The sequence below is a fragment of the Apodemus sylvaticus genome, chromosome 11, assembly GCF_947179515.1.
Source record: "Apodemus sylvaticus chromosome 11, mApoSyl1.1, whole genome shotgun sequence".
Lineage (NCBI taxonomy): Eukaryota > Metazoa > Chordata > Mammalia > Rodentia > Muridae > Apodemus > Apodemus sylvaticus.
The window spans coordinates 2,048,496-2,061,411 of NC_067482.1; the positions used below are offsets into that span (position 1 = coordinate 2,048,496).

At 38.9% G+C, this 12,916-nt stretch overlaps 1 protein-coding gene across 13 annotated transcripts in view; it reads left to right on the forward strand.

Annotated features, from left to right (window-relative positions):
• Positions 1-12,916, forward strand: part of Evi5 (ecotropic viral integration site 5) — a 161,635-nt gene that overhangs the window by 79,108 nt on the left and 69,611 nt on the right. For 11 of the 13 annotated variants that reach the window (XM_052199133.1, XM_052199122.1, XM_052199130.1 and 8 more), the window contains one exon: positions 11,647-11,781. In XM_052199133.1, coding sequence (XP_052055093.1) covers positions 11,647-11,781 — 135 coding nt within the window. Of the gene's footprint in view, positions 1-794; positions 886-11,626; positions 11,782-12,916 lie in introns of those variants that run through there. The other 2 variants (XM_052199134.1, XM_052199135.1) reach the window with 2 other exon arrangements.

A 12,916-nucleotide genomic window follows, 5' to 3' on the forward strand; every position in this document is an offset into this window, starting at 1 on the left:
TGAGGTCAGGGATACTGATTCCCCCAGATTTTCTTTTGTTGCTGAGAATAGTTTTAGCTATCCTGGGTTTTTTGTTGTTCCAGATGAATTTGATAATTGCTCTTTCTAACTCTGTGAAGAATTGAGTTGGGATTTTGATGGGTATTGCATTGAATCTGTAGATTACTTTTGGCAAAATGGCCATTTTAACTATATTGATTCTACCGATCCATGAGCATGGGAGGTTTTCCCATTTTTTGAGGTCTTCTTCCATTTCCTTCTTCAGAGTCTTGAAGTTCTTGTCATACAGATCTTTCACATGTTTGGTAAGAGTCACCCCAAGATACTTTATACTATTTGTGGCTATTGTGAAGGGGGTCATTTCCCTAATTTCTTTCTCCGCCTGCTTATCCTTTGAGTATAGGAAGGCCACTGATTTGCTTGAGTTGATTTTATAACCTGCCACCAGTTTATGAATGTTTGACCTTTCACAATTAATGCTTACAGTCCATACTCTAGCAGGAGGTAATGAATTTCTAGTACAACTTTCTCCTGCCACCACCACTCCTGCCATTGTTGTAGCAATTTCTATGCTGTGAAGAGCTTTAGGTTCTAGTCCTATTTTGCTTACTGTAATTTTTGATATTTAATGCACTTTTGTTTGGTTTCAGAAATGATTTTAGTAGTGCTAAACAATTTCAAGTCTCTCTTTTTTTCATATAATTTGTGAAATTTAAGTATGCAATTTGATGTGTTTAAATGTAGAGGGGTTGTATAATGACCACAATAAAAATGGCAATTTTTGTCACTTTCAGAATGTCTTGGTTATAGTTCATTTTCTACCCTCATCCCAGCAGTCTGTGCCTCAATCCTTTGGACTTTTCTAGAACTTTCCATAAGTGAATTGTAAGTCAGATTAAACGTTTCTTTTAATTACCACACACATTTACTTTTATTTATATGTTGTTACTTTTTATTGTGATAAGACATACACAACATAAAATTTTCCAATTCAGACTCTTGAGGCTGTTTCCATTGTTTATAAACATTACCACTGCTTATAAAAATTCTAATGGTTTTATGCTCTGTACTTTTAAAATAACAAATAAGCTTAATATAGTGAAAAGGCTTACAAAACAGTATGACACATTTAGTCAGTGTGGTTAGAGTGAATATATGTGCAGATAGGGGCCTGGAGAGGTATCTAAGTGATTAAAAACACTTGTTCTTCATAGAGGACCCAGGTTTGGTTCCCAGCACCCACATAGTAGCTTGCAACTATCTCTAATTCCAGTTCCAACTTTCTCTTCTGGTTTCTTTCGGTACCTCACATGCATAATACATGTAGGCAAACATCTAACAATAATTAAAACATCACTAAATAAAAACACTAATAAAAAAGATGTGCTAATAGAAGCATACAGAGTTCTGTGCTGGAACAGCAGGATGATCAGGGTAGGATCAGAGAGAAGCAAGTGGAAACTCTTTCAGGGCTATGCTCGGACATATCTTAGTACAGGTTATGCTTGTCTTCAGAATAAAGAGGAAATGCAGTGTGGACTGAGGCGGAGTAGGTCAGTGGGCTCGAGTAGAGAAATGAGCTCCAATAGATGCCTGACCAAGGGCTTGTAGAACTTTAACCCCCAAATCATTTGAGAAATAGAGAAGATAGGAATTTGTAGGACCTGGGTTTCCACTGATTGATGAGAAGAGAGCTTCCTTGGCCACTGGTGGTCGGTCACAGGAGCTATTACCCACAGCCAAGGTTGTATATGATTTTAAGATATGATGTTTGAATAGGTCAATTCTGTGTATATTAGTCAGGGTTCTCTAGAGTCACAGAACTTATGGGTAATCTCTTTATAGTAAGGGAATTTGTTGATGACTTACAATCTATAGTCCAACTCCCCAACAATGGTCAGCAGCATCTGTGAATGGAAGTCCAAGGATCTAGCAGTTTCTTAGTCCCACAAGGCAAGAGGGCATCTTCCTTCTTCTAATGTCCTTATGTAGGTCTCCAATGGAAGATGTGGTCCAGATTAAAGTTGTGTGCCACTACACTTGGATCTGGGACTTGCTTTGTCCCAGATGACCTTGAGCTCAGTGATCTCCTTGCCTTAGTCTCCTGGGATTCATAGCCACTTTGCCTCAAGATCTCAATGCCAAGATCCAGGTCAGAAACTTGTATCTCCCAGCCTCAAGATCAGGATCACAGGTGAGCCTTTCAATTCTGGATTGTAATTCATTCCAGATATAGTCATGTTGACAACCAGGAATAGCCACTACACTGTGCAAGAGGATGGAGACCTGTGGTCACTTCTAGGGATAAGGTGGGCATATTATCTAGCTGGACAGTACTGTGACAGATCAAGTAGAGCAAGTCAACTTTTAGGGAGGAATTTGTATTTGGGTCTTGGTTTCAGCTCATAGTTGTTTCCTTGGGCCAATGGCAGTATTTATATCATCATGATAAGTCTAGGTGTAGGACCTTGTTCCTCATGGCAACCAGGAAGCAGAGATGGAGTCCTGTGTCTCTCTCAAGGGCATATCGCTAGTGTACCCCCTTCACTACACCCCATCTCTTAAAGATTCCACTAGGATCTAAAACAGCAGTAGTTGGCCCTGTAGGTGAGTCAGATTCATTCAGTAGCAGAAATTTGGAAGGACCAATAGGCTTTTATATGGCTTCTGGAAATCGGTATAGCTTGACATCTGATAGAGGCTCTTCCCCATTGTGAATTTTCAGGAGTTAAAGATTGAGCCAAACTGCCCACAACTGTTGGGTAAAATGTGCTAATTAAAAATCAGAGTGTGATGGTTTGAAAGAGCCCCATAGTCTCATTGTATGATTGCTTAGTCCCTAGTTGGTGGTCTGCTCAGGTACTAGATGGCGTGGTCTTGTTGGAGGAGGACCAGCACTGGGGATATGGACTGTGAGAGCTCAGAACCCAAGCCAGGCCCAGTCTCTTTGTCTCCATCTTGTTGATCAGATGTAAACTCTCAGCAATTGCTCCAGCACCATGCTTGCTCCCTGCTGTCCCATGATCACCTCTGCGATGACCACAGACTCATCAATGCAAGCAATGCCCCAGTTAAATGCTTTCTTATGTAAGTTGCCTTGGTCATGGTGTCTCTTCATAGCAGTAGAATGGTATCAAGATGGGGACAAATTAAAGATGGAAATATAGAACATGCCAATCTAAACAAATTATAGCTGGAGCATCTGTATCAAGTAGAGTTCAGAGTCAGATTGTATCAGGACTATCCATAACAGCAACAGTGCCTACTTGTAGGATATAATAATCTCATTTATCATTATACATATTTAGAAATAAATTGAAGCAGTAATTTGTTAAGCTGCTCTAACCTCAGCCGGTGCGCATGTGCTTCTGGCCACCTGCCAAAACGCTCTGGGTTTGTAAATGAAAGACACACACTCTGGCTTATTTAGCATGCCCTAAGAGCTAATGGGTGGGCACTTCCAAACCTCCCTGTGACTAACTCAATCTCCCCTCTGATATTCCTGAATTGTTTCCTACTAAATTTTATATTTCATCTCTGCTTTCCCAGACCCCATCAGGGGTGTGGCCCCTGGGGCTGCTCTTCCCCAGTTCTCACATGGCTGGTTCTCTGTCTTCCACAATTCTCACGCTTGCATCCTATTCCTTTCCTGGCATGTCTGCTACCTCTTTCCCCTCATTCCCTTGCCCGGGAAATCTAAAGTCCTGCCTCTGTCTCCCTGCCCAACCATTGGTGCTGGCAACTTTATTTACCAGTTAGAACCAGCTGGGGGCAGGGACCATCAGTGTCTCACACACAAACATGTGAATTCTTGTTTAATTTGGGAATCCAATTAACATAAGCAATAAACCAAATCTACAACAATATATAGTATTCAGTACTCCCACTGACAGAGAGTTTTGATGCTGAACTGATAAAACAGGTGATGTGGACAAACTCACAGTTGGTAGTCCTTAAGATTTTTTTGTTAATTATATGTACTGTATGTGGCTGTGTGTGGACTTGTACATGTGTGCAGTGCCTACAAAGGCCAGAAGAGGGCTTCTGAATCTGAAGTTACAGGCACTTTGGTGCTGGGAATTGAACTCAGCTATCTCTACAGCCCCCACACATTTTTGTCTTTAAATACTCATCTCAGACACTGGTAAAAGCCAGTTGGTGACCTCTCATTATTGAGTAGAAAATCCAAAGAGTTCTGGTCCCACTTTGAACTCATGGGCATTTATAAAACAGAGTTCAACAACAGCCAAGTACAATTCCTAAGTATGAGTGGAATGTTTATAAATGTACATATTCTGATCACAAACTTTAAAATATTATGTTTAATACTTCATATACATATAATGTGCTTGGATCTCTTAACAATTTAAAAGAATTAAAGTATTTCCTTTGACCCTGTTAGCATTCAGTTAGAGATTAGTAATAGAGGGGTTGGAGAGATGGTTTAGTGGTTAAAGCATTCACCACTCAAGCATTTGGAACCTGGAATAAATGGTGGAGTGACAGTTTGTTAGTAATTTTAGGACTTGGAAGAAGGACATAGGATCTTTGAGGCAAGCTGGCTGAGCAGACCAACTTCTGTAATGCATAAGGTGGAAGCAGTCAAGGAAGGCTTCTGTGGTCAACCTTTGGCCCCTACACAATACAAACTTGTAATACCGTACACACTCACGAAAAAATTAGTAATAAACTTCCCAAATGGTTTGATGTTAATACATTTTTACATTTGAGTGTGTGTGGGGGGGGTCTGAAAGGAAACTAGAATATATTCATAATTAACTGAAGACACAACATATGAACACATGTGAGCTCCATCTACCACCATGTTTAGTAGAGATATTTAAAACAATGTCTGTGTTATATGAGGCATTAAGTCTTTTTTTAATTATTTATTTTACATATATGAGTACACTGTAGCTGTCTTCAGTCATGCCAGAAAAGGATCTCATTATAGATGGTTTTTAGCTACCATGTGGTTGCTGAGAATTGAACTCAGGACCTCTGGAAGAGTAGTCAGTGCTCTTAACCTCTGAACCATCTCTCCAGTCTGAAACACTAAGTCTTAAAACAATAATTTATTTTGCCCTTAAAACTATAGAGAGTAAATTGAACTTCAAGCAAACAAGAAAAGAAAAAAAGAGAAAAAAATAATTGAGTGGAAAAAAATAAAAAGAAAAGAGAACATGGCAGTTTCTAGGTATAGTAGAAAAGAAAGTTTATTATAAAGAGGAGAGTGTAGGCAGAGTCAGGGTCATCTGGGAAAATCCAGAGTAGACAGAGTCAGACCAGATTGAACTGGGCCATGGAGGAGTTGGAGGAAGAGAGGGGAGTCAGGTATAGCAGCCAGGAGGCCAAAGGTACAAAGAGCCAGTAAACAAGATGGCTGGATTCTGTGAGGGAGAGCAGCTCAGCGCCCTGGACTGGCGAGTTCAAGGTAAGGAGCAGGCTATACCATCTAGGAGGGTTAGGGCTGAGGCATTCTGGGAAAACCTGGAGACCAGGTTCAAGACCAGAGATCATCTCCAATGGCTGTTGTACAAAATATTGACACAAGGTGGGGCTATTTAATATTCATTGTGGCAAGACTTTCCAGTGATATGTTTTTATAGGGTGACCTCTATTGAAGGTAGGTACTGAGAAAGCAAACCTTTCCATATCACATTCATGTAGAGGAATGGTGAAAAAATAATCTTACATTTCAATCACTATGATAGGCCCTCCTTAGGCAACAAGGAAGGCAATGGGATCCCAGGTTGCAAGGAACACATTGGCTGAATAATCTTATTAATCGCTCTGAGATCTGTCAACATCATCCATTTGCCAGATTTTTTTTTTTTTAATGACAAATACTGGAGAATTCCAAAGGCTGGTAGCCTCCTCTACATGCTGAGCCTCCAGCTGCTCTTGGACGAGCTGTTCTAATGCCTGTAGTTTTTGTTGTTGTTGTTATAGACCATTGGTCAATCCAAATGGGTTGGTCAGTCGACCACCTTAGTGGTGAGGCTGTTGGTGTTTTGGCGGCAGTGGCTCCTTGGGGTAGAGCTTAATTGTGAGCCTCTGCTGCATCTTGTTTATGGACAGCTTGGACAGTCTGTAACTGCCTTTGATAACATCCCCTCACTAATTTAAGATTTTTATTAGGAGCCTGACTAGTTTCATGGCTAGATACTAAGACTGGGGGGACGTTAATTTGGGTTTTCCATAGCTGTAATAGATCTCTTCCCCATAAGTTAATGGCTATATCAGCCACATATGGCCTCAATTTTCCTACCTGACCTTCTTTCTGGTCCTATATATTTAAGGCATCTGGTACTTTGCTTTATTTGGGATAAGATCCCAGTTCCTTGAAATTCGATGTCTACTTCTTGAAGTGGCCAGCTTACAGGCCAAGATTTTGGAGAGATAATGGTGACATCTGCTCCAGTGTCAACCATTCCTTCAATCTCAATATTGTTTACTAATATTCTTAGTTTTGGCCTTTGATCCTCTATAAAAGTTTGCCAAAATACTTGTTTTTGGGTCCCTTTGAAGCTTTCTAAATTGCTATAGAACTTGCCTCAGCCTTGTCTGGTCTCAGAACATCTATTTTTGAAGCAGTGACACTTAATTGTCCTGAGGAAGAGAACTCTCCCTGCCTGACATTGGGGCCTGTGAGAGGCCCCCCTGGGAGTTTTTTGGCAGGATGTTGCCCATTTGTTGTTGCTCTACATTCCCTAGTCAAATGTCGGCCTTTGCCACACCTTTGACAAATTCCAAAAGGCATAGGCCCCCTTTTTGTATTACGTTAGTTTTTTTCTACAGTCATTTCTGAGATGACCCCACTCACCACAATTAAAACATTTGAAATCTTGGGTCATTTCTAGATGTTTAATGGCAGCTTCATTACAGTCATTTCAGGTGAGCGAGATACAACATCAGTTGTGTATCTAATCCACTCATCTATTGATGCTGACCTTGCCCTCAGTGGTCTGATTACTTCCTTGCATTCAGTATTTGCATTCTCAAAGGCTAAAGACTCAATTATTGCCTTCCTTGCTGCAGAATCTGATATTCTCCTTTCCATAGCTGAGGTTAGTCTTTGTAAAAAATCAGGGAAGGTTTCTTTTGGACCTTGTATGACTTGAGTAAATGGTTCAAGTCTTTTCCTTGATTCTGCAACTTTGTCCCAGGCCTTTAAAGCTGACAATCAACACAAGGCTAGGGTTTCTTCATCATATATAGCCTGCACCTCTACCTCAGCAAAGTGACCCTCACCAAGCAGTTGGTCTGTGGAAATCTTTCTACCCCTGGCTGTATTTTGTCGTGCTATCTCCCTCGTCTATCCACCATGAGACCCATTGTAAATTAGCAGCAGGTTTTAGTATAGCTCTTGGCATATCCTTCCAGTCTTGGGGGATTATTCTATTTTTAATAGCCCAAGAAGTCAGGATGCTTTACAAATGGCGAATGCATTCCAAAATTAGTGACACTTTCCTTAAATTTTCTTAGATTTAACACATCCACAGGTTGCCATTCTTGATAACCTGTGGATGATCATCATCTGGAGGTCATTGTTGTATATCAACTGGATAGACTAAAGTTTGTTTTCTAATAACCTTTGGTTGGCTTTCTCTACTTTTATCTTTTGTCTCTACCTGAGTATTTTCCTTCCTTGAAATTTTAAATTCCTCCCTTAAGGTCTGTGTCCACACTTCATATCTTTCCTTTTGTCATTTTCCCTGTTCTTTGAGTTCCTGTATTTTCTGTTCAAGGTTCTGGCTCTGCATTTTGATCTTTTCTTTATATTGCAATTCTGATATTCTGCTGTCCATTTTATTTTGATTGATTAATTTTAAAAGGTTATTCTCCAAGTCTAGCTTCCAATCCTCATTATTCTCTCTCTGCTGCTCAGTCTGATCTGTGAGCTGTTGCATCCTTTGTTCTAGCATCTTTTCTAAGTTCTGTCTCCCAACTTCATTCTCCTCTTTCTGTCTCTTATTCTGTTCTATAATTTCCTGGGTCTTCATTTCTAGTGTTTCCCCTAGGCCACATTGCCAAGTCTTACATTTCTCTTTCTGTTGTTCATAACTGCATGTAGCTCCACCTTCAGAATATCTCATGCCCTCTTCTGGTCTGTGAGGGCGTGTGCACACGTGTCATAGATTCTTAGACACACACATATGCATATAAATTTAAAAATAATAATCTTTCAAAAATAAGGTTATTTTTGGCTTTGATCTAAAAGTGAAATATTTCACACTTACATGTAACTTTTTAATTTAATTTTTAATAACAAATAAGAGGTCACCAAAGTAAGAATCTTTTTTATTAGCACATTTTTGTCATTAACAGCAATTAAAAATATCTAGAGATAAATTTTCATTTTAAATAATTTATGTGATTTTTTTGATATTTAAAGGAAATGATACTTTAATGATAGGTATTTTTTGATAGCCCTTGGATTTGATCTTAGCCCTTCATACATGCTGGACACGTGCTCTGTCATCTAGTTGTATCCTCAGCCCTCTTTTTATGTTTTGTCTTGATACATGGTCTCACTAAGTTGCACATAGTGACTCTGTAGCCCAAACTAGCTTTAAATGTTTGATTCTCCTCTCAGTTCCCAACTGCTTTAGTTTATAGGCACCTGCCACTCTGCCTGGTTAAAAAGTAGAGCAGCAGCCACAGAAGTCTGCTCTGGAGTACTCTGGCTTTTGTAATTTTCTTTTATTCCAGATGCTTATGAATGTGACAGTCACATGTACTGTCTTACTGTTTTATCTCAAGTGTAAGTTAAAAACATTGTATCATTTTAAAAAGTAGCTTTAAATTGCTAATGGATGTTTGATAAAAATAGGTTATTTTTACATCATGTAACTTCTATATCCCAGGTCTAACACAAATTAACATAGGATTTGCTTGTAGGTAAGCCTAAAGTTAGTTAATTAATCTAGTAAATACCATTTGCTTACTTACTGTAAGAAGCACTGTTCAGTTTTTTCTGTCCCTGGCACTCCTGCTATAGGATATATAGAGAACTTTTACATTATTTTCACACTTATTTGAGTTATGAGAAATGTTACAAAAGAGAAGGTTCCAGAGTTGTATGGCTTCCTTTATAAAGTAAAGAATATGTAAATGTATAACATATCTTTTGTTTGTTTGGTGTTTTTCTTTTGAGGTAGGGTCTCTTTGTGGATGTGTAATATCTTGAACTTAGAGAACAGCACTGTTACCATGAGATGTTTGCATGCACAGGCAGTCTCCCTCCCTCTCTCTTTCCCTCCCTCCCCCCCTCTCATGCTCATGGCTCTGCATAGGATTTTGAACCCTGAAAGCCCACCCCTAATGATTCATTTCCTCCAACAAAGTCACATCTTCTAAGCCTTATAATCCTTTTAAGTAGTGAGTGCCACTTCTTGGTGACAGAGAATCCCAATATGCAAGCCATAAGGGCCATTCTTACTCAAACCACTGCAAGTCCTGAGTTTGATTAGTGCTGGAAATCCTTTTTAGATTAGAATCTTTTCACTCACAGATTGAGCTTCCCTGTTCTGAATGTACAAAATGTTCTGAAACCTTTTGAGCACTGTTAACAAATTGTAAAAATCTGGAGCATTTTGGAATGTGGATTTTAATTTTAAGAGATGATCTTCTGTTAAAAATCGATGCAAAAATTCTCAAATCTCAAATCTAAAGAACTTCTCTGTATTTCAGGTAAAGGATTAGCCATTCTGTGTAAGAAATATCCCCAAATACACACACTCGGTTTTCACTGTGTCATTATTTTTTTTTTCCTATTTTCACCTGTTAGAATCTTTTTTTTAATTCAAGACAGAAGCAGAGAACTTCATTACTTACACTGTAGTGTTTTGCAATGTCAGCACACTGCTTGACATCGAAAAGCAGAGCCATTTACTAAGGAATCTCCTGTCACTGTCCTCAGGACAGGGTTTGCAGGGATCACAGGATCATGAAGAGATTCATATCAGAACTGGATGCCAGTGTAGGGAATCTGTTCCCTGGTTATGTGTGGACTGAATAAGTGGGTCCTTGCTGACTACCAGTTATTATAGTTGTGGTAGTTGTCATGTAGTAACAATAGAATATGTGTATGTCCAGGCTTCTAATGAATATTACATGCAGTCTTGAGGAACTCAAAGATGGCTGCAGATAAACTTTCTCTATAAGCATTATTTTAATAGAACCAGAATTACTAGAGGTGACATGTTGGTTAAAGTTCCCTAGATGGAATTAGGTCTAGTAACCTAGCAGTAAGAGCAAGTTCAGTTCTTATCTGGCCAACTCAGTGCGGCTAAGGTGCCCTGTGATGCAGCTTAGTGACTGAGTACTTGCCTAGGCCCAAGGCCTTGTGTTCAGTCACCTGGGCTAGAGGAGGGCATGCCTCCATTTATACATCTGTTGGGTAAATGGACAGAACGCTAGGAGTTGTATAAAATTGAAATGCTTTCATGAAAGCATTTGATCATTTCTGAGTAGAAAGAACCATTATTCACCCGAAACAGTTCCCTTAGGAGATTGTTCTCTATGGCGCTTACATTTTGGAGTAATTTTTAATTTTTTAAAATTACCTTAGTTAAGTCTAAAGTGATAGCTATATGGTTTTAAGTGTGTGTATTATGTATGGGTATATTACGTGTGTGTGTGTGTGTGTGTGTGTGTGTGTGCGCGCGCGCGCGTGCGGCATCTGCTCTTTTTTTTCTTACTCTAATCTATGCAAATATTTTAAAGAAATTGACATCTTTAAAGCAAATATAGCTTTCCTTCCTTAGGATTTAAGAAGTTTCACCTTATCTACTGTTGTCAGTTTTTACTCTCAATGCATTAAAAATAGAAATTTTAAGGCTTTGTATGTTCCTGTAAACTACAATGTGACTGAATATGCAGTCTAAGAAAGTGTATTATCCATTCTGAAAAGACTAAAAGGGAAATTAATGTTTTTTCTTTACCCCAGTGTACTTGAAATATTACAGCATCATAAAAATCACTGCGTTATTTTATGTGTCTATTTAATTTTATACTTTTGGTGGTTCTGGGGATTGAACTCAAGGGATGGATGTGTACTAAAAACCAGTTTGTGTCTTTTGTTTATAACCACACTCAGCAAGGATTTTGCATGTTTCAAGGACTAAGTGATTGTATAAGGCTAATGTCTACTGATTTATACAGATCATGTCTATCTATAGAGTCAGAATAAATTCTGAGTATCTTGATAGGTAGACAGAAAAAAGACAGGCACTTTATATGAACATTGAGGAATGTAATTGTTACCAAAACCAAAAAACACAATAACTGGGACTACTGAAACTAATTAATTTTATTTTCTTTCTTTCTTTCTTTCTTTCTTTCTTTCTTTCTTTCTTTCTTTCTTTCTTTCTTTCTTTCTTTCTTTCTTTCTTTCTCTCTCTCTCTCTCTCTCTCTCTCTCTCTCTCTCTCTCTCTCTCTCTCTCCTTCCTTCTTCCTTCCTTCCTTCCTTCCTTCCTGCTCATTTGTTGAGAAAATGAAATAATTTGAAATACTGGATATAATTTTACTTTTTAGTTGCTCATACTACCCAAGATAAATAATTTCATTATTTTTCCTCTTTGTGTATATTTACACATGTGTGTTTCCATGACATTTCAGTATATGTTCATGATCTTTAGCATAAATGCAGTTCCACGTACAACGAAGATTTTGTGCTGCAGCTGGAGAAGGAATTGGTTCAAGCCAGACTGAGTGAAGCGGAATCTCAGTGTGCACTGAAGGAGATGCAGGATAAAGTGCTGGATATAGAGAAGGTAAGGGACTACACACATAGCACCTGCTTCTAAAGCTGAGGGAGATGTGCTAGATGCTTATTAAGTACTTATTAAAGAGTTGAATTGGACTTGATATTTTTTACACTTGAGGATCTATGAGTATTAGTTATTGAATCAGCCAATAAGGAAATGTTGCTAGTTGGTATAGTGCCTGCCTAGAATGCATGAGGTCCAGGGTTCAGCTTGCAGCACATAAAGCCAGGTATGGGGTGCACACTTATGATTTCGCTACTTGGGATGTGGAGGGAAGTTCAAGGTCAGTCTTAGCTACCTGGTTAGTTGGAGGTCAGCTGTTGTGCCTGAGACCTTGTCTCCAGAGAGAGCAGATAGGCAGAAAATAAATGGAACCTTAAGGCTGCCAATTCAGAAAATCCTTTACTGTGTCAGTGAGTTCAGGGTTATCTTCTGTCTCCTCTTCAATCTGACTCAGGGTATCTTGTCTTTACATTGAGGACTTTGGCCCATTTGGGGTTGAGTTTTGTGCAGTGATAAATATGGATCTCTTTGCATCTTTCTTTAAGCAGTCATTCAGTTCGATCAACTATTTGTTGAAGATGTTCTTTTCTCCAATGTGCAGTTTTGGATTCTTTGTTAAAAATCAGGCATCCATAGGTGTGTGGACTTTTATCTGCATCTTCAGTTTGATTCCATTGATTCAACTGACTCAGTTAATCAGTGTGTCTGCTTTCATGTCAGTACCATGCTGCGTTTATTATTATAGCTGTGTAGTCAACTTGACCTCTAGCAGTTCTTCTGTTATTGCAGTCTTGCTTTAGCTATTCCAGGAGTTTTGTGTTTCCATTCAAAACTGAAGATTGATTTTTAATTTCTCTGAAAAATTGTGTTGGAATTTTAATGGGAATTGCATTGAATCTGTAGATTGCTCTTGGTAGGATGCCCACTTTTACTATATTAATTCTACCAGTTCATGAGCATGAGAGGTCATTTCATCTTCTGATGTCTTCAGTTAAGTGTGCCAGGTCTTCTTTGTTACTTTAATGCAACTTAAATATGTTCCATATTTAAGAATATGAATAGCGATGAGCTCTATCCCCAGAATCCGTATGGTGGAAGGAGAGAGGGCTAACGCCTACAGCTTATTCTCCAGCCTCCA